General features: G+C 49.7%; 1 protein-coding gene across 20 annotated transcripts in view; it reads right to left on the reverse strand.

Moving 5' to 3' along the window:
• The window catches only part of MACF1 (microtubule actin crosslinking factor 1), a 1,825,008-nt gene that overhangs the window by 438,650 nt on the left and 1,359,112 nt on the right, over positions 1-27,246 (reverse strand). For all 20 annotated transcript variants that reach the window (XM_069622429.1, XM_069622430.1, XM_069622431.1 and 17 more), the window contains one exon: positions 12,149-12,352. In XM_069622429.1, coding sequence (XP_069478530.1) covers positions 12,149-12,352 — 204 coding nt within the window. The remainder of the gene's footprint in view (positions 1-12,148; positions 12,353-27,246) is intronic.

Genomic DNA, 27,246 nt, shown 5'->3' on the forward strand with positions numbered 1-27,246 from the left:
GTTAAATACTAGCCCTTAAGTGGAGCATGTAATGAAGAATGTGAGATGGAGGACATTCTATTCAGTTTACCTTTATTGTCTGGCACCATATTACAAATTTTTTCCATTTGTTAAAACAACAGTGTCTGGTGTTTGGGGTGCATGCGTCCTTGAGGATTTCCATACACCTTTGAGGTAGTTTTAAATGGCAAAATTTGAGGACTTCAGGAGCCAGGCTGCCAAGTTCATAGACTGTGGGTGTGGGTGGTACGTTGTCCCCCTGTGCTGCGTGAGTATGTTGTAGGGGGACAGGAGTTAGATTGGATCGCACATTGCCTGTTTGCGCAGATGCGGAAACCATGGTTGTCTCGCCCACATAGGAGCAACTAGGATTAGTGTCACTTGTTCCTGGGGCATCTTGTTCACCACCCTGCTCAGTAGCGGTGTCTGGGGGGAAAAGCGTAGGCAAATATCCCTGACCAGTTCATCCACAGGACTTTCCCCTTGGATCTGTGTTGGGGAAACCTGGATGCAAAGTCTAGGCATTGCATGTTTTGGCTTGTGGTGACCAAGACTAAAGGTGGGTCACCCCATAGGGTGAAGACAGCGTTTAAGATGTCTTTGTCGAGCGGCCACTCGTGATCTTCGGGTAGAGGATCACTGCTTAATGAGTCTGCCAAAGAATTAAATTTCCCTGGAACATGTCGCTTGAGTGCCCTCTTCCACATTTTTGAGCAAGCCTGGACAGACTTGGAGAGTGTGTGCCCCCTGCTTGTTTATGTAAAACATGGCAGTGGTGCTGTCCGTAAGGACTTGTACTGTCTAACCCACAGGTGCACTTGGAAAGCTTGCAGGGCTTGGAGCACTGCTAGCAGCTCCAACAGGTTTATGTGATTTTGGGATGTGATCGGAGTCCACTGCCCATGCACTGTGTGGTGAAGGTAGTGGGCTTCCCACCCAGTGAGTGATGCATCTGTTGTGATAATTGCTTGAACTGCAGGGTTGTGAAAAGGTTTTTCCCTTTAACAGGGTTTCCTTTGTCCACCAGCGTAGCGCTTGAACTAGGGTTAGTGAAATAACAACCACTAGATCGTACCACTGACCGCTTGCCTCAGACCACCGTTTCGCTAACCATTCTTGCACTGGGCACATGCGCAGCTGTGCGTGCGGAACCAGGTAAATACATTAAGCCATCATCTCGAGCAAGTGCATTGCTTTCCATGCGGTTATTTGGCAACCAGCTGGATACTGAGATATTTGCAGCAATATGTTTTGCACTCTTTCGTTTGACGAGAAGACTAGCCTGTCTTCCGTTTTGATGACAGCTCCTAAGAACTGTTTTGTTTAGCTTGGAACGAGACTCGATTTTTTCTCGTTGATTGAGAATCTTGCTTGCAATTTTGGGGTGATTGCCCTGTTATCAGCCAGTCGTCCAGATAAGGGAACACTGGGATTGATTCCCTAAGTAGGTGCGCTGCCACTACCGCTAGTACCTTGGTGAATACCTTTGGAGCGGAGGCTATGCCGAAGGGTAGCACCTTGAAATGGTAGTGCTGGTTCGCTATTTTCAAGCACAAGAATCCTCTGAGCACTGGGAACATTGAAATATGAAATTATGCATCTTTCATATCTAAGGTTGCCGTGTAGTCCCCGTATTTCAGCAGTGGGATTACTTCCTGTAGTGTTGTCATGCGACTTTTTGTGGCTGGACATAGGTGTTTGCAGGGCGTAGGTCTAGCACGGGGTGCATTGTTAGATCTTTTTTTCGGCACAAGGAAGTACATTGAATAAATACTCGTGTTTACCTTGTTTGCTGGGACGATTTCTATAGTGTCCTTTAGTAGCAGTGCTTTGACCTCTTCCAACAGGATGGATTGTTCTTCCTATGTAGTTTGTTTTTGTCTTGGCGGGTTGGTTGGCTGGTGTTTGTATTATCTCTATGCAATACCCCACCCCGTCACGGTGGAAAGTACCCAATTGTCCGACGGGATCCCCTCCAATGCGTGGGTAAAGTGAGAAATACGACCTCCTACTGGAGATACATGAGAGGAAACCTGTAGCGGGTGGTCATTGCTTAGGAGGGATTGAGCCCCCACTTGAGGAGGATCTGCCCCTACTTCTAGAGCTTCTTTGGCCTCTTTGAAAATTCTGTTGGGAGGACTGCGATTGTGAAGAACCCCAGGACGAACTTTGCACACTGTGCTTCTAGTTGGAGGACCGCTGGGAGTTCTGTCCTCTGAACCGGAGTGAGTTAGAGCCTCCTCTATGCCCAAAGGGCTTGTCAGTGAGCTGTCCCAAGGATTTGAGGGTATCATATTCCTCCTTTTGCGCTTTTAAGTGCATCCTCAACTGCTTTGCCAAATAAAGCGTTGAGCTCAATGGGGATGTTTAAGAGGCTAGCCTTGGTCTCCAATTTGAGACCTGATTGACTGAGCCATGCATGGCGTTTGATTAATGTGCCTTCTGTCACGATTCTTCCCGCCTAGTCTGCTGCGTCTAGGTTATTTTTAAGGATGTAGCTTGCTACCTGTCTCCCCTCAGCGATGGTGTGAGAGAGCTGGGTTTTTAGGGGCTTTGGGACTGAGTCTATTTGTTGTGCGATCTCGTCCCACTTGCGGCAATTATAGCTAGCTAATAGCGTAGTATTATTAGCTATTTTTGTTTGAAAGGCAGCCGAGGAAGCTACTTTCCTGGCCAGGGTGTAGATCTTTTTACTCGCCTTCTCAGGAGGGGCTTCGGCAGAGGGGTTCCCGCTCTCTTGCTTGTGGTGGTGACTACTAAAGCATCAGGCTTTAGCTGCCCCCTAATGTATAAGGGTTGGTCTAAAAATCTTTTCGATGCGTGGGTTGACTGCCCGTGTCAGATTGTGGGTAAGCAGAGAGGGCTGAATACGCCTCTGGACCAATTGAAGCAAGGGGATAAACTGTGCTGTAGATTTCTTATCCCCTAGGATGTCCACCACAAAGTCTTAATCCACCTGCGCTTCCAGGGTGTCCATCTTAAAGTGCTCTGCAGCCTTTAAGAGCAGGTCATGGTATTGCAGTTGGTTGTCTACCGGGAAAGTCAGCCACAGGTGGATCGGTGTGGTCTAGGGAATGGATGATGTATATGTCATCATCATGGTATTGGTCCAAGTCCACTTGGTCCTCTGGGTCTGAACATGAGCCAAGATCAAGTGAGCTTTGAGTGTCATAGAAATATGTGTCTTGACCTACGTCTTGGTATAATGAGATAGTGGCCTGCATGGTGTCCATGTGGGCTTTCTTGGCTGCAGGCTGTATTGCTTGGTGCCTCGCCTTGTGGGCTGGACCTGAAGGTTCTGGAGCTGTTCAGGATGTTCATCAAAGAAGTTTATAAAACTGGACATTCTTCTCATGACCCTATCGAATTGTTCTAGGGTCCACTGGGAGGACCTTGGCAATACAGAGGGAGCAGGTGTAAGTGGCGGTTCAGGGGCAAGGGTCTTCTTATGATGCATTGCCCCTGAAAGGGTGTGGTCATGGGTAGAGTAATCCCTACTTTTCGTAACTTGGGGTGTTGAAGATTTTGAGTTTTTCGATGTCCTGGCCTTTAACAGGGTGTCAGGGACATATTTCTTTATTAAGTCGCTCACCTTAGAGCATTTAGCTGGGGCCATCGACACGTCTTTCAACACCAGAACCAGAGGACTTCCCAGATTTAGACGCAGTGTCGAAAACTGATTTAGGGGTCTGTTTCGGGGGCCTGTCATGTGGAGATCGCGATGGCCCAGATAACAGGGATTGTTCGGACCTTCCCTTCGACCCCGCAAGTGGCTTATCGGTCGACGACGTGATCGACTTTCGGCCATGGGGGATGTGCTTGGTGTGGTGCGAACTGGGGGTGCTTAAGCCACTGGGTGTCATCCCTGTAGCAGAACCGCTGGTCTGCCTGTTGGGGTCAGGGGCTCGCACGCTGGAATCGGCTGGATCCTGATCGCCCTATGCATCACTAAGGATGCAGATGCTGCCATCGATGGAGGCTCCCTTGACGTCCATGGTGGCCTCGTCCTGCATGGCGTGGTGGGCCCAGCGCTTAGTCTTACAGTCCTTTAAAGTTTTGGGGCTTCGACGACGGATGGTCTTGTCCTCGAAGCCGTTGCCAGAGATCTTGCAGTAAACGGTCGAAAGGACCGAAAGAAATACTAAGTTTAAGCGTTTACTAAGTAATGGCGTCAGCCAAGAAGGAACTCTGCGATATGCGTCAAACTACGATGGCAGAAAGAAACAATCTGAGGGATCACGAGTGAAGGACCATGGGTACAGTAGAGTACTGCATCTTTCTTTCAACGATCGAAAGGGGACATCAACATGGGCGTGACTGTAATACTACCCTTATCGTGACGTGCAGTGTACCCAAAATTCCTCACGTGTCGCGGTCCCACAGATTGTTTATTTCCGCCCAACTGGTTGGTCACCTTATGCAGAGCTTGGCTCGCAAGAGTTAATATGGCTTACTTTGTCCCACGACCTACAGTCGTCTAGTCTACCAACTACTCTTTTCGACGACTGCCTCGTGGGCTTCCTGCTGCCGAAGACATCCACAACTAAGGGCCAGGCCCTTATAAAAGGGTGAGTGGGGCCCTTGGTTTATTATTCTTCAAGAATGCATTTCCTTTTCCCATATATATGACCGGTATGATGGATCAGCCCTCAGCATACAGGGCAGATTGTTTCAGAGGCTAGAGGCGCACACTGGGAAGCTGGATCCTTCTGCTCTTTTGCGGTTGTGTCAGGCTGTGGACACGCAACATTTGTAAGGCGTATGCTGTGGCCTAGTCGATGCTCGTCTTTTAACCTTCTGGGAGAAGTAAGTCGGCGCATGGTTGGATAAGCAACAATGGGTAATGGAGAGTCTTAAACATGATTCTCTCTCTGATGGGGAGCCAGTGAGTGGATCTCCCGGCTTCAGAGATGTGGGTACGTTTAAACAAGTCCATTGCCGGCCAAGAATAAGTGTCAATGGTAAGTCTTCCCTCCCCGCTCTCTAGGTTCTCCTCCTCAGTCTCAACTGTGCAACTTGTGTTGGAGCTGTTGAAGGGCAGACGTCGTCTGAATCTGTAGTCTCTTTCTTTCTTGCAGAAAGGGTTCAGACCTCGAGAGGAAGCCACAATTCCTGTTTATATAGCAACAGTACTGTGACTCCTCTCCCGAAGAGGGAGATTACGGGGAAAAAGCTTCGAAAGCACCAAAAAAACCTGTTCAGTGGTATTGTGCTGGCGATTTCCAAAGCACTCCAAGAACAACAGTATGAGACGAGAATGCTGCGAATATTCAGAGTACCGGTAGAGGATTCCAGTAAACCGATGAGGCGCCGGGTAACCAGTGCAGCGGTAGACTGTGAAGCCACAGCTCCCAAACAGGTAAGGAAAAGCAAAATAAAGAAGAGAAAAAATACGGAGTACAAGCCGGGAGAAAAATATGGCCAGAAAAAGGAAGGGAGCAACGAAAACAGGAACCGGTGAACCGGAGAGGAGAGGGCACTAAAGGAAAGGACGGAAAGGTAGCAGCCAGAAAAAAGGGCGAGAGGAAAGAACTGGACATAGTGCGAGGCAAAGAGAGGGTAGCGAGAGCCCAAGAGAAGGATAGAGTTCCATGTGCCGGAACGGAAAAGGAAAACAGCGTATGACCACAAATAGAGTCCGAAGAATCAGCGGTTGCAACGCGCCGGCCGCCGGCAGTGCTGCAGCTAAGAGCCTCCCAGCGGCAGCCATGTTGGGAAAGAAATAGACCTGCAAATAGAACGGTGGAAACGACGTGGTGGCACAAGCTAATGGCACCCTAGTTTTCATCTATGCCACAGACGCCAACGACCACCGTATATGACAATAACATGCCATCAGGTAATTTAGAGATTATGGGGATTTCCTCTTTATATAGAGAACACTACGTCTCTCCTAAGGAAGCAAGCTAGGGCGAATGGTGAAACCCACTTTGAGGCCAGCTAGGGTGGCTCGTGAAACCCCGTGTTGCCAGCTAGGGTGGCTGGTGAAACCCCCTGTGTTGCCAGCTAGGGTGGCTGGTGAAACCCCCTGTGCTGCCAGCTAGGGTGGCTGGTGAAACCCCCTGTGCTGCCAGCTAGGGTGGCTGGTGAAACCCCCTGTGCTGCCAGCTAGGGTGGCTGGTGAAACCCCCTGTGCTGCCAGCTAGGGCGAATGGTGAAACCCCCTGTGCTGCCAGCTAGGGTGGCTGGTGAAACCCTGTGCTGCCAGCAAGGGCGAATGGTGAAACCCACTGTGCAGCCAGCTAGGGCGGCTGGTGAAACCCCCCCTGTGTTGTCAGCTAGGGCGAATGGTGAAACCCACTGAGCTGCCTGCTAGGGCGAATGGTGAAACCCCCTGAGCTGCCAGCTAGGGCGAATGGTGAACATCTCACCGCCACCACATACGACAGAGAAGAGTGCTTCCATCACTGAAAGCAAGTGTTGGCTATTCCTGGAGGATGAGTCCTCTTAGCCATGCATCTCTCTGGGAACCATGCGGGGGAGAGCGGTCGCTGTCTACAAGCTGCCATTTCCTGAATGGTTTGCAGCATGTCAGTGCCTGTAACCAAGCAACCCGCCCACCCGTCCACCCACCCACCGAGCAAGATGAGCTGAGAGCTGTTGCCAACAATAGCCGCGAGCCCCCGCTGTTAACATCATTGCAGTGCAGGAGCAGTGAAGCCCTTAACCTGGGCCGCAGCATGCCCGTGTCTTCTGGATATGCGCCCTGAAGCCACCTCTGCACACGCCAAAGCACTACAACATCGATTGCTGAGGACTGCCAGCTGTAGGTCACCCAAGATTAGAATCCGGTGGCATGCATGCCGGCAGCGAGGCCCCCACGACTAGACTCCACACAGCATGGGCACAGGGTGACAGCTCCTGGCACATACTCAAATCTAATGTCTCACACACACTGGCACTGTTACTATACCCAAGATGCCAAACTAAACAGCTGCGCCGGAGAGCAAGGAAGGGTGAGCAGCTGCCATAACAGCCAAGGGGCACGCGAAGATCCTGCTAGCACTTAGAAACTAGCCCACCTGGCCAGCTGACGGGGACTCCCACAGCATGCAGTGGGTACACGGCGTGGAGTCATGAGCACAGTTACACACCCCAGCGAGGGGACAAACAACTACTGCCAAGGCTTCTGTGTAGGCATGGGAAAGGCACTTGCCAGGCACTGCCGCAGTGGGATTAACTGCCCATTGCTGGCAGCAGATGCAAGTACCTGGATCTCTAATAGCAGTTCCTAGCAAATGCCTACAACTTACACACAAGCGAAAACTCTTGGCTTTGCCAATGCTGGATTTTAACCGGACTTCAGTGAATGACCTAATCGAGTGGCTGAAGGCAGGCAGGCCTGCTAAGTCATTTGTATTACACCAAATTTTAAAATCGTCATCCAGCCCCTACCCAAACTTTTGAGCCTGGCTTGACCCCTTCAACTCTTGCTAGCTGTACTCTAATTGAATAGTTTCGGCCTATATGTGACATTTCGACCCCATCTAATAGAACCATAAGGACAGATTGAAACACGAGTTGGCAACTTGGCAGCCTGCGCGCGCGTGCCTGCACACAGACTGCGCGCTTCTATCCTTCTGCTAATGGACTTCCGGATAGGTTGCAGGCAGGTGGCAGAGGGTACAGTAGGCCTTTGGGGTGCAAAGGCGTTGCACTGTGGTTGGCACGCAAAGTTGCCAACATCCCGGGCGGAGGTGCACTGATGCACCCACCCCTTTCTGGCACTCTTGCTCCCACCACTGCCTGTGTGGTGTTCTCCATGAGCACAGATATCGCCTGCAATTCATGGCACAGCGCCTAGTGGTGGGGGCACTTCCCCGAGTAGGAAGGGTAAGAATGCGGTGCAGAATACGGGGGGGGGGCGAGGTTGCGGGAGTTGCCCAGCAGCATGCAGGTGGGGACAGGAGTGAGTATGGGGGCGCATGGCGCTGCCTTACCTCCACATTCTGCCATGAGACGCGCATGAAATGTGATGACGCAGGTGACAAGAGGTGCACATCCACAGGGTGGGATGGGAGGGGAGGAAAAACACAGGGTTAGTTCACACGTGAAACAAGCAAACAGCAAACTCAACACAACAAGTGCAACCTGCAGAGAGCTACGGGGCGAGCTGGCATCCTGGCATCACTCCGCAGTGCACTGGAGGGCGGCCTGGGAAGTTAGTAATGACTCCTTAGTGTGCAGTGTAGAAGGCCGCCAAGGCAGGGTGCTGGTGTGTGCATGGGAGACGCTGCTGGTGTAGTGCAGGACAGGCAACACAGGACCGGTGCAGTGTAGGGGACATAGCAGAAATAAAGGGCAGAGAATATAAGTAGATGGTGCAGGGCATGGGACCCAACATCAGTGCAGGGCAGGAGAGCCGACATGAGCACCAGAAAGGCAACACAGGGCCGGTGCAGTGTAGGGGACATAGCAGAGGTGCAGGGCAGAGAATATTAGCAGCTGGTGCAGGGCACGAGACCCAACACCAGTGCAGGGCAGGAGAGCCGACATGAGCACCGGAAAGGCAACACAGGGCCGGTGCAGTGTAGGGGACATAGCAGAGGTGCAGGGCAGAGAATATTAGCAGCTGGTGCAGGGCACGGGACCCAACACCAGTGCAGGGCAGGAGAGCCGACATGAGCACTGGACAGGCAACACAGGGCCGGTGCAATGTAGGGGACATAGCAGAGGTGCAGGGCAGAGAATATTAGCAGCTGGTGCAGGGCACGGGACCCAACACCAGTGCAGGGCAGGAGAGCCGACATGAGCACTGGACAGGCAACACAGGGCCAGTGCAGTGTAGAGGACATAGCAGAGGTTTGGGGCAGAGAATATTAGCAGCTGGTGCAGGGCACCGGACCCAACGCCAGTGCAGGGCAGGAGAGCCGACATGAGCACCAGACAGGCAACACAGTGCCGGTGCAGTGTAGCAGACATAGCAGAAGTGCAGGGCAGAGAATATTAGCAGATGGTGCAGGGCACGGGACCCTACAACAGTGCAGGGCAGGAGAGGAGAGAAGAGCCGACATTAGCACTTCATGCAGGACAGGGATCACAGGACCGGTGCAGTGTAGGAGACATAACAGAAGTACATGGCAGAGAGGGAGGTACCAGTGCAGAGCAGAAGAGCCAACATGAGCATGTGACCAGGACAGAGAACACAGGACCGGTGCAGTGTAGGGAACATAGAAGTGCAGGGCAGAGAATATAGGGCATAGGACCCAACACCAGTGCAGGACAGGAGAGCCGACATGAGCACCAGACAGGCATCACAGGGCCGGTGCAGTGTAGGGGACATAGCAGGCAGATATTAGCAGCTGGTGCAGGGCATGGGACCCAACACCAGTGCAGGGCAGGAGAGCCGACATGAGCACATGACCAGGACAGGCAACACAGGGCCGGTGCAGTGTAGGGGACATGGCAGAAGTGCAGGGCAGAGAATATTAGCAGCTGGTGGAGGGCACGGGAACCAACACCAGTGCAGGGCAGGAGAGCCGACATTAGCACCTGATGCAGGACACGGAACACAGGACTTCTGCAGTGTAGGAGACATAACAGAAGTACATGGCAGAGAGGGAGGTACCAGAGCAGAAGAGCCGACATGAGCACGTGATCAGGACAGGAAACACAGGACCGGTGCAGTGTAGGGAACATACCAAAAGTACAGGGCAAAGAATATTAGCAACTGGTGCAGGGCACGGGACCCAACACCAGTGCAGGGCAGGAGAGGAGAGCAGACATTAGCACTTGATGCAGGACAGGGATCACAGGACTGGTGCAGTGTAGAGACATAACAGAAGTACATGGCAGAGAGGGAGGTACCAGTGCAGAGCAGGAGAGCCGACATGAGCACGCGACCAGGACAGAGAACACAGGACCGGTGCAGTGTAGGGAACATAAAAGAAGTGCAGGGCAGAGAATATAGGGCATAGGACCCAACACCAGTGCAGGGCAGGAGAGCAGACACGAGCACATGACCAGGACCGGTGCAGTATAGGGGACATAACAGAAGTACAGGGCAGAGAATATTAGCACTTGATGCAGGACAGGGAACACAGGACCTGTGCAGTGTAGGGGACATACCAAAAGTACAGGGCAGAGAATATTAGCACCTGATGCAGGACAGGGGACACAGGACCGGTGCAGTGTAGGGGGCATAGCAGAAGTACAGGGCAGAGAATATAAGCAGCTGGTGCAGGACACGGGACCCAACACCAGTGCAGGGCAGGAAAGCCGACATAAGCACATGACCAGGACAGGGAACATAAGACCGGTGCAGTGTAGGGGACATACCAAAAGTACAGGGCAGAGAATATTAGCACCTGATGCAGGACAGGGGACACAGGACCGGTTCAGTGTAGGGGGCATAGCAGAAGTACAGGGCAGAGAATATAAGCAGCTGGTGCAGGGCATGGAACCCAACACCAGTGCAGGGCAGGAAAGCCGACATAAGCACATGACCAGGACAGGGAACACCAGACCGGTGCAGTGTAGGGGACATACCAAAAGTACAGGGCAGAGAATATTAGCACCTGATGCAGGACAGGGGACACAGGACCGGTGCAGTGTAGGGGGGCATAGCAGAAGTACAGGGCAGAGAATATAAGCAGGCGGTGCAGGGCACGGGACCCAACACCAGTGCAGGGCAGGAGAGCCGACATGAGCACAGGACATGCAACACAGGACCGGTGGAGTGAAGGGGATATAGCAGAAGTGCAGGACAGAGAATATTAGCAGCTGGTGCAAGGCACGGTACCCAACACCAGGGCAGGTGAGCCGACATTAGCACCTGATGCAGGACAGGGAACACAGGACCGATGCAGTGCAGGGGACATAGCAGAAGTGCAGGGCGGAGAATATTAGCAGCTGGTGCAGGGCACGGGACCCAACACCTGTGCAGAGAAGGAGAGCAGACACGAGCACATGACCAGGACAGGCAGCACAGAACCGGTGCAGTGTAGGGGACATAACAGAAGTACAGGGCAGAGAACATTAGCAGCTGGCGCAAGGCACAGGACCCAACACCAGTGCAGGGCAGGAGAGCCGACATTACCACCTGATGGAGGACAGGGAACATAGCAAAAGTGGAGGGCAGAGAATATTAGCAGCTGGTGCAGGGCACGGGACCAACACCTGTGCAGAGAAGGAGAGCAGACACGAGCACCTGATGCAGGACAGGGAACACAGGACCGATGCAGTGCAGGGGACATAGCAGAAGTGCAGGGCGGAGAATATTAGCAGCTGGTGCAGGGCACGGGACCCAACACCAGTGCAGGGAGGTGAGCTGACATTCGCACATGTAGCAGGACAGGGAACACAGGACCGGTGCAGTGTAGAGGACATAGCAGAAGTGAAGGGCAGAGAATCTTAGCAGCTGATACAGGGCAAGGGACCCAACACCAGTGCAGGGCAGGAGAGCCGACATGAGCACGTGACCAGGACAGGGAACACAGGACCGGCGCAGTGTAGGGGACATAACATAACATAAGTACAGGGCAGAGAATATTAGCAGCTGGTGCAGGGCACGGGACCCAACACCAGTGCAGGGCAGGTGAGCCAACATGAGCACATGACCAGGACGGGCAACACAGGACCGGTGCAGTGTAGGGGACATAACAGAAGTACAGGGCAGAGAACATTAGCAGCTGGCGCAAGGCACAGGACCCAACACCAGTGCAGGGCAGGAGAGCCGACATTACCACCTGATGGAGGACAGGGAACACAGGACCGGAGCAGTGTAGGAGACATAACAGAAGTACAGGGCAGAGAGGGAGGTACCAGTGCAGAGCAGGAGAGCTGACATGAGCATGTGACCAGGGCAGGAAACGCAGGACCGGTGCAGTGTAGGGGACATAGCAGAAGTGCAGGGCAGAGAATATTAGCAACGGGTGCAGGGCACTGGATCCAACACCAGTGCAGGGCAGGAGAGCCAACATGAGCACAGGACATGCAACACAGGACTGGTGCAGTATAGTGGACATAACAAAAGTGCAGGGCAGATAATATTTGCAGCTGGTGCAGAGCACAAGACCCAATACCAGGGCAGGCAACAAGACCTGTGCAGGATAGGGCAGGCATTACTGGTACAAGACACGAGTGAGACGGGTAGCGCCTGCTGAAGGACATGGCATATGACATGAAAACAGACTATAATGGCACATACCTGTGTAGCCTGAGCCACAGCTTCATCCAATAAAATGGCACGCTGACGCACTGCCTCCCTGATCCTGGCATAGGCACACTCTGCAGTGGAGAAGCGCTCCTGCACCATCTGCCCCTCCTCGGAGTTAAGTTGCTGCAGCTGAGGACCAATCTTCAGAAGCTTGTCGATGTGCGGCTTGTGCTCAGCAATGGACTCTCGAAGTAACTGTTCAAGGAAAGAAGGCCACATGATGTATTCCCATAAAAGAACACATGCAATGTCCACTCTTGCAGGGCTGGCACTCACTGAATGACCAGGAATATACATTTACGCACACTGCATAGTTGGGCATCTATGTGCGCATGAATGCGCGCACCAGCACAGGAAGGTGGACATAAACTGCACAGGTGGAAATGGACGTTCACATATTGCATGGCTGTGTGAGCACCACCTCACCGCCACACACACGACAGAGGAACACACAAGTCAAGGAGGAATTGGTTACTCTGGGGGCCAATAGGAGCCATTCCCTCTGTAGTGTGACCCCTGGAAGTGGCAGCCCACAGAGACCTAGAGAACAGGTGCCTCCTATAAACAGCCAGTGGAGAATTCATAGCTGTGCCAGAAAGCTCACATATGCACACAGGCAGATGGACACAGGCAGCTTTGCATATACTAACCAGGCAGATCACAGGGTTATACACAAGCCATGACTTTTCTGCCTGACCCTAATATAGTGGAAAAATAACCTAAAAACAGCAGATGTTTCCTGATTTTAAGCACAATGGGCAATAGACAAACAGGAAGAAGCTAGTGAGAGCAAAAGATTGCCAATGGGCAGGCATTGAGATATGAGGGGCAGGGCTGGAAAGAAGCCACGTTACAAGGGGCATAGCAGGTCTACATTAAGACTTGTAGTGTCCAGGAGAAGGTACGCTCCAGAGGACCCCAGTTATCCAGTGGGAGGATCCACTGGGCATCCCAACCTCCACCCAAGAGCTTGGCAGGGAGGGCAGCATCGCCAACAAGCGCCCTTTAAGGAGGTTAGAGATAAGCCTGAGAAATATCCTTAGAGAGACCTCAACGTACAAACGAAAGAGACTAGAGAGCATGATCACCCGACAGTAACTCCACTCCCAAATCAGCTTTTTCACAGGATTGTACTCCTGCTAACTTAACAACTTCATCCATTCGCACACCAACCTGAGGCTCCAGGAATAAGCAAAGAAGTGAGAGCTGGACCCGTTGATTTAATTGACACTCCCTCCTGGCATATGCAGATTCTGGGAATCTAAGATGGGGACCTGGAGAAAAAGCTCTGTTCCACAAAACCAGCAATATATATTGATAATTATCACTGCCCAGTAAGAAACCTGAACCGATCAATGCTCAAGGGGCCAGACCCTGCATGCGTTCAGATCATGGACCAGAGACCAACCCAGTGGGTGGAGTTCAGGGCAGTGGAAAAGGTGCACAGAGAAAAGGGATATTGTGGGAGTTTGAAGTGAGCAGAGAGAAGAAGGCATAGGCATGGGAAGAGGAAAGGCGACTAGGGGAAGTTAGGAGAAGAGATGGAAGGAAGACATGTAGGTGGTTGGGAGTAGAAATGCAGGAGACGAGGTAGTAGAGAAATGAGGAGAGGAGGCGATTGGGAGAATGACAGAAGTGGCGAGCTGGAGGAGCGATTGTTGGGAGAGCAGAGGAGGAGGGAAGAGATGCAGAGGGGCAAAAGGAACAGTGTGGGAGCAGGCAGGAGGAGGTGAAGAATATCAAGTGAAGATGGGGAAGAGAATTGGGGCTAGAGATAACTCTAGAATAGGAGAGGGAGAACTCTAGGATTTGGGAGAAAGACAACTGTAGGATTGGGAGGAGAGAGAAGAACAAGTTACTTCTTACCTGATAACGTTCTTTCAATGGGATGTTCCTCCGACGTATTCCTCATCTTTGATAGATCATCTCCCAGCTTGCTGGCCTCGGAAAAAATGTTCAGTAGAGGGCGCTGCGCGTCGACGTCCTTCGAGCCGATGTCCCTCGACAGCCTCCATATCGGCGCCGACGTCATCACACGTATAAATAGACTCGCGCAGCGTCCGTTGCTCAGTTCCGTTTTGACGTTAACAGTTATTTTATATAAATTGGTTATTGACCTTGAAGGAGCGTAAGCTGCAACCACAAGTGAAGTATTACTGCGGGGATGGATGGGAGGGGCGATAAGGAATATGTGGGAGGAACATCCCATCGAAAGAACGTTACCAGGTAAGAAGTAACTTGTTCTTCGAAGGGATTGTGTCCTCCGACGTATTCCTTATCTTTGATAGACTCCCATTGCACTGGTGTGTAATTGGAGGTGGGAGTAAAACGTCATGTTTCCTTTTAGGAATGAACAGAATGTAATACGGCTTTGCTAAACCTAGTCTCTTGACTAGAGGAATCCAGGTTGTAAAATCTTGTGAAGGTATGTGCGGACGACCATGTGGCAGCCGCACATATGTCTCGAACCGGAACCCCTCTTTGGAGGGCCGAGGAGGCTGCGATACCCCTGGCTGAATGAGCCCTAAGATTTTGAGGAGGGTCTTTCTCTGCTAGTTTGTAACATTCCAGAATGGCCAAAATAATCCATCTGGAAATGGTTTGTTTTGTTATTGGTAGTCCCAATTTGTGTCCTGAGTAACCTACGAACAGTTGGTCTGCTTGCCTAATCCTAGCAAGTCTGCTGATGTAAAAGCTTAAAGCCCGCCTTGGGTCCAGCCTATGTAGCCTTTCTTCCTCTTTCCCCGGTTGGGGAGGCGGACAGAATGAAGGTAAGGTAATTTTCTGAATGATGTGGAATTCAGAAACCACCTTTGGGAGGAAATTAGGCTTCACCTGTAGGACAACTTTGTCTTTATTAAAAATTGTATGAGGGGGTTTACAAGATAGAGCTTGTAATTCGCTCACTCTTCTAGCAGATGTTAAAGCCACTAATAAGACAGTTTTAAGGGTGAGAAATCTTAGCGAACAAGAGTGGAGTGGATCGAAAGGAGTACCCATCAGGAAATTTAAGACTAAATTTAAGTCCCATAAAGGAACCTGGAACGGTCTTGGAGGGTAGACATTAGTTAATCCCTTTAGAAATTGTATTACTAAGGGTAATTTGAAATACGATGGCTCCTCTGCAGTGCGCTTGAAGATCAATAACGCTGCGAGATAGCCCTTGATAGTGCCAACTTGAAGGCCTGAATTTGCCAAGTAGAGTAGAAAGGATAACACCGTTGGTGTACCACATGAAAAGGGGTTGGTATTCTCTTCTCTACACCAGCTGCAAAATTTGTTCCAACGGCAGCGGTATAAAGACTTTGTTGCTGGCCTTCTGGCCGAAAGCAACACCTCCATGACGTCATCAGGGAGGTCCCAATCCTTGTAGCTCAACCTTTCAGAAGCCAGGCGTGAAGGTTGAGGGTTCTGATGTCTGGATGGAGAACCTGACCTCCCTTCTGTGAGAGAAGACTCTCCTTGAGTGGAAGACGAATTGGAGGGCAGATGGACATGTCCAGAAGGTCCGGGTACCACGTTCTCCTGGCCCAGTCTGGGGCAATTAGGATCATGGTCCTCTGGAATCTTCTCAACCTCCTGATCATTTGAGGAATGACAGGGACTGGTGGAAACGCGTACAGGAGTGGAAACTCCCAGTCCACTACGAACGCGTCCCCTAGAGCTCCTCTCGGGGGAAATTCCCTTGCACAAAACAGATTGCACTTCCTGTTGGTACTGGTGGTGAACAGATCCACTTGAGGGGTTCCCCAAAGGGCGAAGATCTCCTGAAGGACTTCCTGAGCTAGTTCCCACTCGTGGGAGACTGTGCCCTGCCTGCTCAGAGCGCCCGCCGTCAAGTTCTTTTCTCCGGCTAGGTGAACTGCCGATAGAGAGATTCCTTCTTGAATTGCCCAAAACCAGAGCTGCATTGCCTCTCTGCACAGTGGCAGTGATTGTTACGCTCACCTGGTGTCCACGGGGGCGTCGATCTGAACTGGGCTGTTGTTACCTCTTCCAGCGACACACGGGGCGCCGAAATGATGGACTGGACCGGACCACCCAGCTTAGCTTGTTTTGCCCGTATGAATATTCTTCTGTAATGGAGAAAAGGGAATTAGCCACCTGCGGGGACTGGGCGCCAACCCCACCTTCCCCCACTCCTGCGATCTCTTCCCACAAATTACTTCCGAACTCTTGCTATGTTCTCACCTGATAGTTTGGAAAGATGAGCTCTCCATCCTGCCTCGAGCACAGGGGCGCGTAGATGACCAGTTACTTCACTGGTGTGGGATGTTGGAGAGTTGCAGAACGGTACTGACTCCGTAAGGAAATAGTTTGAAAAAGAGTTCAAAAACGTCTGGCCTTCACTCTGTCCAAATTCCCTAGGTTGCCTTAATAGTTCTTGAGAAGAGTTCCAAGTGGCAACCAGTAAGATGCAGGTAAGTGTTTATGGATTCTGTTCAGTTCGAAAATGAGGACCTGGTCTAACCTGTGACCCTTTCCTTTTGCAGGCGCTGAATCGGTGGAGGTTCTGGTGATTGCGGCCTCAGGCAGTAACCAGGTAAGTCTGTAGCGGAATTCGGTTTCCCCTACTTGCGCTTTTGTGTTGCCTTTGTTTCCCCTTTGGGGCTGGGGTACGGCGGAGAAGCTGTGGAGGCCGCGCCGACCCGAGATGAGGTAAGTACCCCCTGTGGTATCAGGTAAGTCCTGGGGATTCCCTTTATTGTCTGGGAATACTCCCTTGCTCACCTTATTGTCTTTATTTCCACAGGTGTTGGAGAGCGGCCGCTGGATGCTGAAAAGCGCGATGGAATGCGGAGGATTGCTTCAGGTGAGTTCCCGCGCAGCGCTGCAGGATGCAAAGCGGCGCGCATCTGATGATTTCTTCCTTCTAGGTCAGAGCCAAGAAGATTCAGGATTCAGGTAAGGATTGCAGGTAAAACTCTGGTTCTAACCTTCCCTCTGCTTTCTTTCAGGTTTTCAGGAGCTCCGGCATCCAGGCGGGCGTGGCTGAAGACTGGAAGCTGCTGCAGGCACGGTCAGCGTTACGCTGCAGGTGCAGAATAACGCGAAGCATGGGTTGCTGTCAGGGCGTGGTTTAAATAGCCTTGGAAGTAGTTCCAGGTAAGTATCCTTCCGCGGCCCCCACCCGAGTAAAAAATAGTTCCTAGGGAAAAATAGTCCCTCCTAGGCCTCATTTGACTTCTGGTCACTGGCAGCATGGTCTGCTTCAGGTAAGTTCTTGACCATGAGCCTGGCGCCCATGGCGCCAGGACTGATTCTGAACTTATGAGCCTGGCGCCATAGGCGCCAGGACTGCACCCAAATAGCCCCTAATTGGGGTTCATGGGCTTGCATTAAATGGCATGATGTCTGCTTCCGGGGTAGCTGGGCCAAACCTGGTTTCCCGGGGGCAGGTATCGTGACAGTGATCCTACTCCTCCTCTTTTGTTGAGGTAGTGCATGGCCACTGTGTTGTCCGTCATCAGGACATTTTTCCCCTGTACAGATGGCAGAAAAGCTTTCAGCGCTAGTCTGATTGCTCTCAGCTCTAACAGGTTGATATGTAGTCTGGACTCCGATGGAGACCAACAACCGCTGATGGTCAAGTCGTTGGTATGGGCTCCCCATCCCGTGAGTGAGGCATCTGTGACTACTGTTATCTCCGGCCATGGTTGCCAAAACAGTTCTCCCTTCAAGATGTTTTTCTGGCAGGCCCGCCACTGAAGGTCTCGAGCCACCTTGTCTGGAACCTGAAGGAGGTCGGTCATTCTCCCTGAGAATTGCGACCACTGAGTTCTCAGTGCCCAGTTTGCCAATATTCTCCTTTGTAATGCCGCATGAAATGGCACCACAGGATCCTGTGAGGTCGTCTTGCTGAAAAGCAGGTGAGGGTGTGGACCACCCCATAAACTCTATTAATCTTGTCATCAAGGTTCTATAAGGGGTTTCAGCATGTTCCCCTGGGTCTGGTCTGGCATATTCCACTTCTGGGGAAGTGTCCAACACACTTGCTTCCTGTAAGGATTCTTGGAGGTCTTTCAACCTACCTTCCTCAGAGGTAAATTCCTCTGGTACAGGAGTTGCAGATCCCTGCAACTCAAAAGGTCTTTCCTGATCCGAATCCTCCCCTTCTTCATAAATAGATAAGACTCTGGAGTGATCAGGTCTTGAAAATTGTATAAATCCCATTTCCAGAGCAGAAGGGGCCAAATTCGTCATGATTGGCTGAGAAAATGTCGATGCGGACGTTAAAGAACAACATTTGAAGCCATCGAAAAAGGCGTTGAGAAAGGTGGTAGAGGCCTCGATGAACTCGAGAGTATCGGAATTCTACTCGAGGTTGTCGACGACATTCTCGTGATCGAGGCTCTGGGTATGGCCACTGGCTGTGAGGTGGCCGTGGGTTTGTCCTTTCTCGGCGTCGACTCGACTGACCTGTGCGTCAAAGAACCCTTCGATAACGGAGTCAAAGACGCCGATCTATGTGTCGAAGGGATCTTTGACGACGGCGTCAAAGGGATCTTTGATGACGGCCTCGAAGACGCGACTTTGCCTTTACTCGAGGGTTTGTGATGCTCTCGAGTGGCTTCTTTCACCGGGTGCTGCGACTCGCAGTGTTTTGATTTTTCGGGTCTTTCACCCAGGGTATCACCCTCAGCAGTCTTCAAGGGGGTCGAGGCCACTTTCGCGAAGACGCTCAGCATCTTTTTACTGAATTCCTCCCACTCAGCCTGAAAGCTATGTTTTGTGGGGCAGGAGACCCTTTTTGGGGAAACAGAAGACGAGGAAGGGGATCTTCGACGTCTCTTTTTTGAATGCTTAGATCTCGAAGAGTGATGGGAACTGCTTCGAGACCTAGAACGAGAATGTCTTTTGTGATGGCGAGGAGACAAATGTCTCGACTCCGCCGAGGAAACTTTAGAAGAAGTTTTAACTGCCTTACCTCTCTCGAGCTTTCCCCTGTCATGGACATGCAGTCCTCGCACTCCGAACAATGGTGCTCGATTCCCAGGCACCACAAACAGATCCTGTGAGGATCCGTCAACAACATTTTCTTTCCACAGTCTCGACATTTTTTGAAGCCGGACCGTGGAGTCGTCGGTTCGGGTGAGGAAGCCATCGAGTACGAGTAGGTATTCACGAGGAATAATGAAGTATATCTGACTGAAGAACTTAGCAACGATATTCCGAGGCCCCACGAAACGCGGAAAAACGGAACTGAGCAACGGACGCTGCGCGAGTCTATTTATAGGCGTGATGACGTTGGCGCCGATACGGAGGCTGTCGAGGGACATCGGCTCGAGGGAAGTCGACGCGCTGCGCCCTCTACTGAAAAAATGTTCCGAGGCCAGCAAGCTGGGAGATGATCTATCAAAGATAAGGAATACGTCGGAGGACACAATCCCTTCGAACCCTAAGTTTAGGGAGACGGACCACAGAGGGTAGTAATGAAAAACTACTTTGGTCTGAACAAGGTTGTAAAAAGCGAGTACCCGGAAAGGCGGAGACAGAAAGGGACAGCCCCACCAATGTAAGCTACCCCTGGCAACCCAGTGGGGCAAGGATGAGGTATGAGTAGAACGTAATGTGTTGCAGAGGCGCTAAGAGTTATGTGAAAGAAAATTGGAAAATTAAAAGGTTATGTTCTCCCATGCCTGGCAGTGCAGCATTATAGTGACTAGGCCCTGTAAACGGCCATGTGTAAACAGCTTTTCAGGCTTTTGCGAGGCGGACACTGTAGAACGTACTGCCCATGTCTATGCAACAAAGACCCCTCTACTAGCTTGTTGGAATGCTCACTTTCTCATCTCCTGCTTCTGACGTGTTTGCCTTTTGAAACTTGACAAGCAGCATCTAGACTCTCGCTTTCTTAAGAAAACCGGCACTGGGGAGCGATCGTCGCTGCATTGCTCACACTTGCCTGAAAGCACATGGGAGTCAGAGGAGTGCAGGCACCTTGAATGAGTTACGACAGAGTGACCTCACTGATAACATTGGCTAAAATGAAAGAGCCCTGTTGATGTCAAAGGCTGATATAATGAGGTTTTGTTCTTTGCTAGCAGGAGGAATTTAGTGTTCAACCTTGACCTGTTTGGACCACCCTTTACCTTGGAAAGCATGAGCCCTGGTGGGTATAAAGGCCAGCAGCCTTAGAGGGAAGAGGACGATCAGAACTTTGTGTCTCGTGTTGCTGTTGGGTTTGTGCTGTCCCTGCTTTCTACTAATGTAGTGTTCACCAATCACCGGAATCGTGAGTGATCCTTTTCCTTGATAAGATTGGTGGTGTGGCTCAGATTCCCGCTGCTCCATTTCCAGGTCCAGGGGCTGGCGGGTGCACTTCCTGGTGATTCTCCTGAGCCCAAGAGAGACGATTCCATCAGAGGGGTGTACAGGCCAGAGCGCCAAAGCCAGACCGGGCAGGCGGGGAAGAAAGTGTTGATCAGAAATGTGTGGATTGATGAACAGAGGTAATTGTGTCAATGTACTGTCATGTCATGCCTTGGATGGTATGGTGGGGCCTGAAACGGGGGGTTGATGTTTGTCTCTGGAACCTAGAAAACAGAAATTGAAAAACCTGTAATCTGGTGCGATTACCCGCAGATACGGACGGGAAAGTACCCTGCCTATAGGACTGGTTATCTGTATAAGGAAATGATAAAAGCGGTTGGCCACCGCAGTTTAAAAGCAGCACTTCCATGCTTTCTACTGATATTAAAAAATATAAGACCACAGTATCGGGCAGAGTAGTGTAGGACCGATCAGGTATTAGGGAGAATGGGTTCTGGATGAGTGCAAAGAAATTATTTTGCATGAGAACCGCATGGTTGTCTTGTCTTAACCCATAACTCATCACTGGAAACCCTAAATGTGCAACTCCAGTTGTTATGCCACTTTTATTTCATACTCTTCTCTATTACAGGAACTGTAATAGGCTGTATTTCTAAAGATGATGTCTCTTGCCTTTGACCCTTAACCATTTGTGTCTCTGAAAAGCTGGATATCGCTCTGCATTGTACGTAGTGCAACAGGGATATGTAAGGAAGGCATGATATCAAAGTAAAACAGACACAAGTGACCACAGTTCAAAGGTGTTAATTGAACTTTATCAAGGGTGTGATAAACGCCTATCTAAACCTAAATCTAAGATGGGAGCAAGCTATGACCATCAAAATAATACTTATGCAGTCCTAGAGGAGTCTCTGCTAAAATAACCTATTGCCAAATCCTTACTGCTAAATTACAAATAGTGTGGGGGTAATGTTCACGAAAAAGAAAGAAGTGTTCACAAAATGATAAATCAGGATGTTCAGGCCGTTGGCCTCCCTTGCCCACGTTTTCAGTACGGGACAAGGCGGGACACTCGAGCATAGCACTCTGTTGGGCTTATTCGGCAAAAGGACACGGTTCCTTTACAAGCATCAGGGCCTTCTATGCCCAAGTCTTTTAAGTCATCAAAACGCTCTTGCTTCAGAGAGCCTGATGTATCAAACAAATGAAAAGTTCCTTTCCAAGTATTCATATAGGGTGATTCACTCTCACCCTGGATCCACCCCAGCCGTGTTCAGATGTCTTTTGTACCACAAGCTTTTCTTGGGTGACTCAGGGTTCACCCCGGATGCCCCTCAGTCGGGCTCACATCCCCTTTTCACAATTAGTCTCCCTCAGCCGGGCTCGGACCAATTACAGGTCATTTAGCAATCGAAGACTTTTGAATATACACAGGATTTGGCGTGTTCCGTTGCAGGACAACTTCGATTTCGCAGTTCACAATTTTTCACTCTCAGTTGGATGGCTAGCAGAGTCCTTTCGGATAAGCATCAACGTGGCATCGGACCACGCTGAATACGGCATCTACCTTGGTTTCAAAAGTTCAATCACTCCTTGGATATTCAATTATATTAGCATCGCTCATCACATACGCCTTACACTCTGTTCTTTGTAGATTTCTTCATACAATGTTGCAGCTTGTAACCTTGGTTCTAACAGACCATTGTGTTATCAGTCTCTCCGGCTCACTCGCTGTGCTGACTTTACTGGAGCGGCTTTGTTGCAGGAGCCAAGGACCGTACCACAGCGGCAATTGCTCCTGCCTGCTTCAGGCTATCGTTGTGGGAGAGCACTGGGTACTTTCGACACACAGCGCACCTTTCTGCAGCTTTAATTCCCAGTCTTATATCTCTTCTTATTGAGCGTTCGTGAAAGTAGCAGTTTTCTTCATCTGAAAAGGGCAAGGGCAATTCGCTCCTTGCAACCATTTCTGGTCTTGCTACCTTTTCTCCTCGTGTTAAACTGCCATCTCGGAACTGCTCCTTTCTCGTACGTTTTACCTGGGTCAGCATGGGCTTTCGTGCTCCGCCTTTTATCTGTGTGGGGAAGTGTGATGGAAGTCAGGTGTATGTAATTAATAGTAATTGCCTGAACCTTGCGTTGGGACATGTCAGGTATACTGCTCTGGTCACAGTGAACTGTTCGCAAGAAATCATTTGTGTAGAAAAAAGGGGTGCAGGATTGGGGGGGGGGGTTGGTTCCTAGGTCTCCAACCTGGTAGGATGGGGAAATGTGTTATTGGGAAGGGGCTACCGCGTCTCACCCTTCAGTGTTCCACTTCCACTCCCCAAAAACCCCTCATCCAGGTGATCCTCCCACACTGGTCCACCCACAGGAACTGGATCCAATAGAGATGACCATGTCCTGGCCATCTGCATGACAGATTCCCTAGGTACAAGAGGGTGAGACACCTTCAGGTTTCTCACAGATATAAGCTGAGAACCAGCAGTTATCTGAATCTCTGTACGAGGGAGGAATGAAGGCTGGGTGTGAGACATGTGCCCCTGGAGAGACACAGACGAGGGGTTAAGCTAATGAGTCATACTCGCGCCACCAGCCAGGGACTCAATAGCGTCCCAATGCAGATGAGTTAGGAACGTACCTGAATCCATAATAATTCATACCTTGTCTTACCCCTGAGAGAATGGGTCCAGGGCAGTCTAGACAAGTGTCGCTTCCTCCTAGTCAAGCACACTTCAGGTCTACTCACTATTTGCCAAAAGCATGCCAGTACCTGTATCAATGGCATGAATATACACAGACTGAGTCACTTAGATACTTTACGCATTAAAGCATATTTGATTTAGACAGGATAACAAATTTTTGGAAGGTACTACAGAAGAAAGGTGCACGTTTACACCAACATCAATGGGACAGTTATCTCGACTAGTATAACGAAGCTGCACGCTGAGTCTGACCTGGCCATTAAAAGAGGCTCAAGAGAAACTCAAGGAGCAAGTAAACGTTTTGAATAACGAGCAGTCAAACCTACAGGTACCGGCCCATAAGGCTGGGCACATAGGATTACACCCTGTACTTCACAGAACCCCCGTTAAAAGTAAGTCCAGAAGATATTTTGGACACATATAATCCGGCTATTCTTAAAGAAACCCCGGACTGGAGAGTGGTTATACCAGACTATCCCCAACTGCCAACCTATCTCCAGTCGACACCAACACATCTTATGGACGAGCCGTTTACTCCTAAGATAATTGCTGAGCTCTTTAACCTGTTTTCACCATCCTCAGGCACTCTGAAAGGGTTTCCAAACACAACCCTACCACCATCGTTGGGACATACCCGCTCAGACAGCCTAAGTGAAGGCACATGCCCCATGGAGTGCTACTGATTAGGAATTGAAAGTCATGGACTGCCATCATCCCACTTTTCTTGATCTGAATCAGTTGTTACGAGTAGTAGTGTCCACAGATACATTCACGTTGCTTAAATTATGCGCACATTGGCCAGCTGAAGAACTGGCTACGAAAGCATTTACTGATACGCTGGAGCAAACTATTATTCAAATTTCTCATCGCAAGACCTATTGGTAAAAAATGTTTGCATGTTAGTGAGAATTCTCAGAAATGTGCCAATTGCCTCTACCTTAGAGATCCCCAGCAACTTTGCTGGATTTTGAAGACTTGATTTTTTTTACCCTGGAGAGAGTGAGACCCTTTTTCCCACTCTCTCAAGCATTTTAATGTGATTTCTGAGCTTTGTGTTTCTTTTGGTTGTGGAGTCTGACAAACTCCATAGGAATCATCTTTTACATTGTGGCACATCGCACCTTCAGTGCAGTGGCACAGGGAAGTCTTTCAGATTTCCCAAAGGTTTAAATACCTTCTCTCGGATAAACTACCGTATCCCAGAGCAGTAAAGTGAAAATGACTTTACTTACATTTGTAACTTTCTAGACCCTGCACACACCATTTTACAATAGAGCGCTGGGGGAGGGAGGGGGTTACCTAGTATTCCCTTTGTCTAGCTTTTGAGGTAACATGTTTATGTTAACTTTTTCTCACTGAATGTCTGGTGGCAGTGGTTTTGTTTTAACTACCACAGTGTGCATTTACCACAGGCTGCGTTCGCAGCTACAGTAAACCACCCAAGGGTGCCATTTTTGTGAAAATGGCCCGGTCTTATTTTATCTCCATTTCTTTGTGGAAAGGTCCTTCTTGAGATTTACTCTGCGCGCTAAACCAGGTTTGGTCCCATTGTTCGCTTTGCCTTTGGCGTGATTCACGAGTGAAGCATGCCTCTCGCTCCAGGGTGTCTGGGGTAGGCAGAAAGTGACGGAGGTGCTCGAAAATCCCTGTGCTTTGTCTCCTAGGAGACCCAAATGCACTCTGTAGTTATTGGCCGGCTGAGTGTCCCGCCAGCACAGCCACCCTGCTCGGTGACTGACAGCTAGGATGGAATGAATGGGAGAGAACTGAATAAAAGGTGAGGCTTTTGGCTTCGGAGGCAGAGTCCACTACTGGACGAAGGAATCAAATAAGAACTTGAGGAGGACGCCTGCTGCAACTCCTGGATCGTTGGTTTGCCCCGTGAAGCCCAGCTGCTGTGCTGAAACTCCAAATTCGTATCGAAAGAGAAGCCCCTGCAAGGATGACATCTCCCTGTGAGTTGTTGGGACCAATCAACTCCAAAGTAAGCCACCTGGACATCCATCTCAGAGCTGGTCAAATTTCCACAGAGTTGCTGCTGGACACTATATAGCCAGGGAAAGGAACACCAGATTGTGTGCGTTGCTTTTAAGCTGGCTTAGAGCTCCAGGAAGATCCTCCGGACTTCCAGGAAGCAGGACTGACTGAGCATGAGCCCATTCAACACAGTGCAGGACCCCAGAAGCAAGAAAAGTCCATCTCGACAGCCAGGAACCACAGTGTTGCTATTTGCGGTAGACGCGAGGAGCTGAAACACTGAACTGCCACTGATTTGAAGATTGCTGGTTGCGAGCGGTGACCGTCCCACTGCAGTGCAGGAATCCCCAGAAATCCTCCCTCTTGCCCCCACGAATGAGACCCAGGAACAGAGAGATCTGCAGAGCTGTACAGGAACAGAAGTCAACTGCTGCACTTTTTCTTCAATTCAAAGGTACTGTAACAAAGTCTGAGAGAACTTACCTTTTGCTGTAGAACTGCTTGCATCTTCTACTACTCACAAGTCTAACGGTTTGTGGCCCTACATTTGATTCTTCTTTTCTTCAAAGACTTCTAAAACATTGTGCAAAGACTTTTCTACTTACCCATCAGAAGTGCATCATATTATATAAGACTTCTGCCCATTGGCCTTGGTCTAGCCTGTTATACTGAATGACTCTGCTGCAGGGATCCAAAAGTATTTGCCTGCTTACGAATATTTGTGGTCTCTTGTTCTAATAATCTTTTCCTTTTACCAACTTATAACAGTATTCTAAATGCCAACAGTAAGATATTAATGTCTCCAGCACCCTAGCTATTGAAGTCACCTGAGGGTGTAGGTTGTGTCTGTGGGCCATTCCAAAAGGCTCTTTACTGATTTAGAAGCCAAGAGTGTACAGTATTGAAGTGTATTTGTGTGTTACTATTATATTGCTCCCTTCTGAAGAAGGCTTATTCTAACTGACTGATAAATAAATTAATAATTGTTTATTCAAGAAACCTTGAGTGTAAGAGTTTATTTGAATACCTGTCACTGTGAATCTCTGTGTAACTTCCCTACAGCTCATTATACATAAGATCACTGATACCCCGCTGGAAACCTAACTCCACGGTCCGAGGCTAACCATAAATGTTTGTACACAAAAGAAGAAAAGGTACACAACCTTTAGTCTATTAGATTGCTCATCTGTCTAAGCGAAGATGGTTAGTAATGACCCATACCTATTAGTCCTGACAAAATGGACTTGGTGTGTAACACAAATTTATAGATTAAGTCATTTTAATTTTCATATTCAAATTCAATAAAACATTGTTAAAACAGCTTGTTCTGAAACACACTGTATAACCCAAGATTATGACCCACATGGTGGGTATAACACCAATCTAATGGGATGAAATATACCACAAAGTTTACAACATAAAAATTCACAGACACATGACGATTAACGTCCACTAAACATTAAACAAAGTGTCGATTAACAACATATCCCGACATGTTTCAGTTCCTTGTGCTTCCAAATGCTAGAACTTTCTTCAGGGGAGAGAACCTTTTTACATCAGTTTTCACCACCCTGCAATCCTAAATCCAGGGTAAGGTAATCCAAAAATGGGGTCACCTAAAAAGGATAACAACCAACACCAACATATCAGACAGTGAGCCATATGATTATCATAACCCAAACGCCTCTAGACACCATCATATTGATGTCCAAAGGACACAGGAACAGGTCTCAACTAGACCTGCCCCACAAAGAACAACACTACTATACCTCTACGAATGATAGTAAGTAGCGCTAAGGACACTGTCCAATCGAATAGCATAAAACTTCTCAAGTCAAGTTTGTTTCAGTAGCTGGGTACTCCAAATCACCCTCCTGGTTCCAAAACCTGCACATCAAATTAAACACAAACACCACATCTAATGACTAACACAGCACCTCACAGGTACAATAATTATATCCTAACAACAGGAACTTAGATCACCATGTGCCCCAACTTTAGCACCTTATGTTTATGTAAAGACAAACAAATGCCAGTGTCAACCACATGCTACCACCACCGTGATGTAACCCAATTTATGTGCCATCACCTTCTCATAGGTTCTAACAATAAAAATATATTACCTCTAATCTT

This window comes from Ambystoma mexicanum, chromosome 11 (genome assembly GCF_040938575.1).
Source record: "Ambystoma mexicanum isolate Mex_15411 chromosome 11, UKY_AmexF1_1, whole genome shotgun sequence".
Lineage (NCBI taxonomy): Eukaryota > Metazoa > Chordata > Amphibia > Caudata > Ambystomatidae > Ambystoma > Ambystoma mexicanum.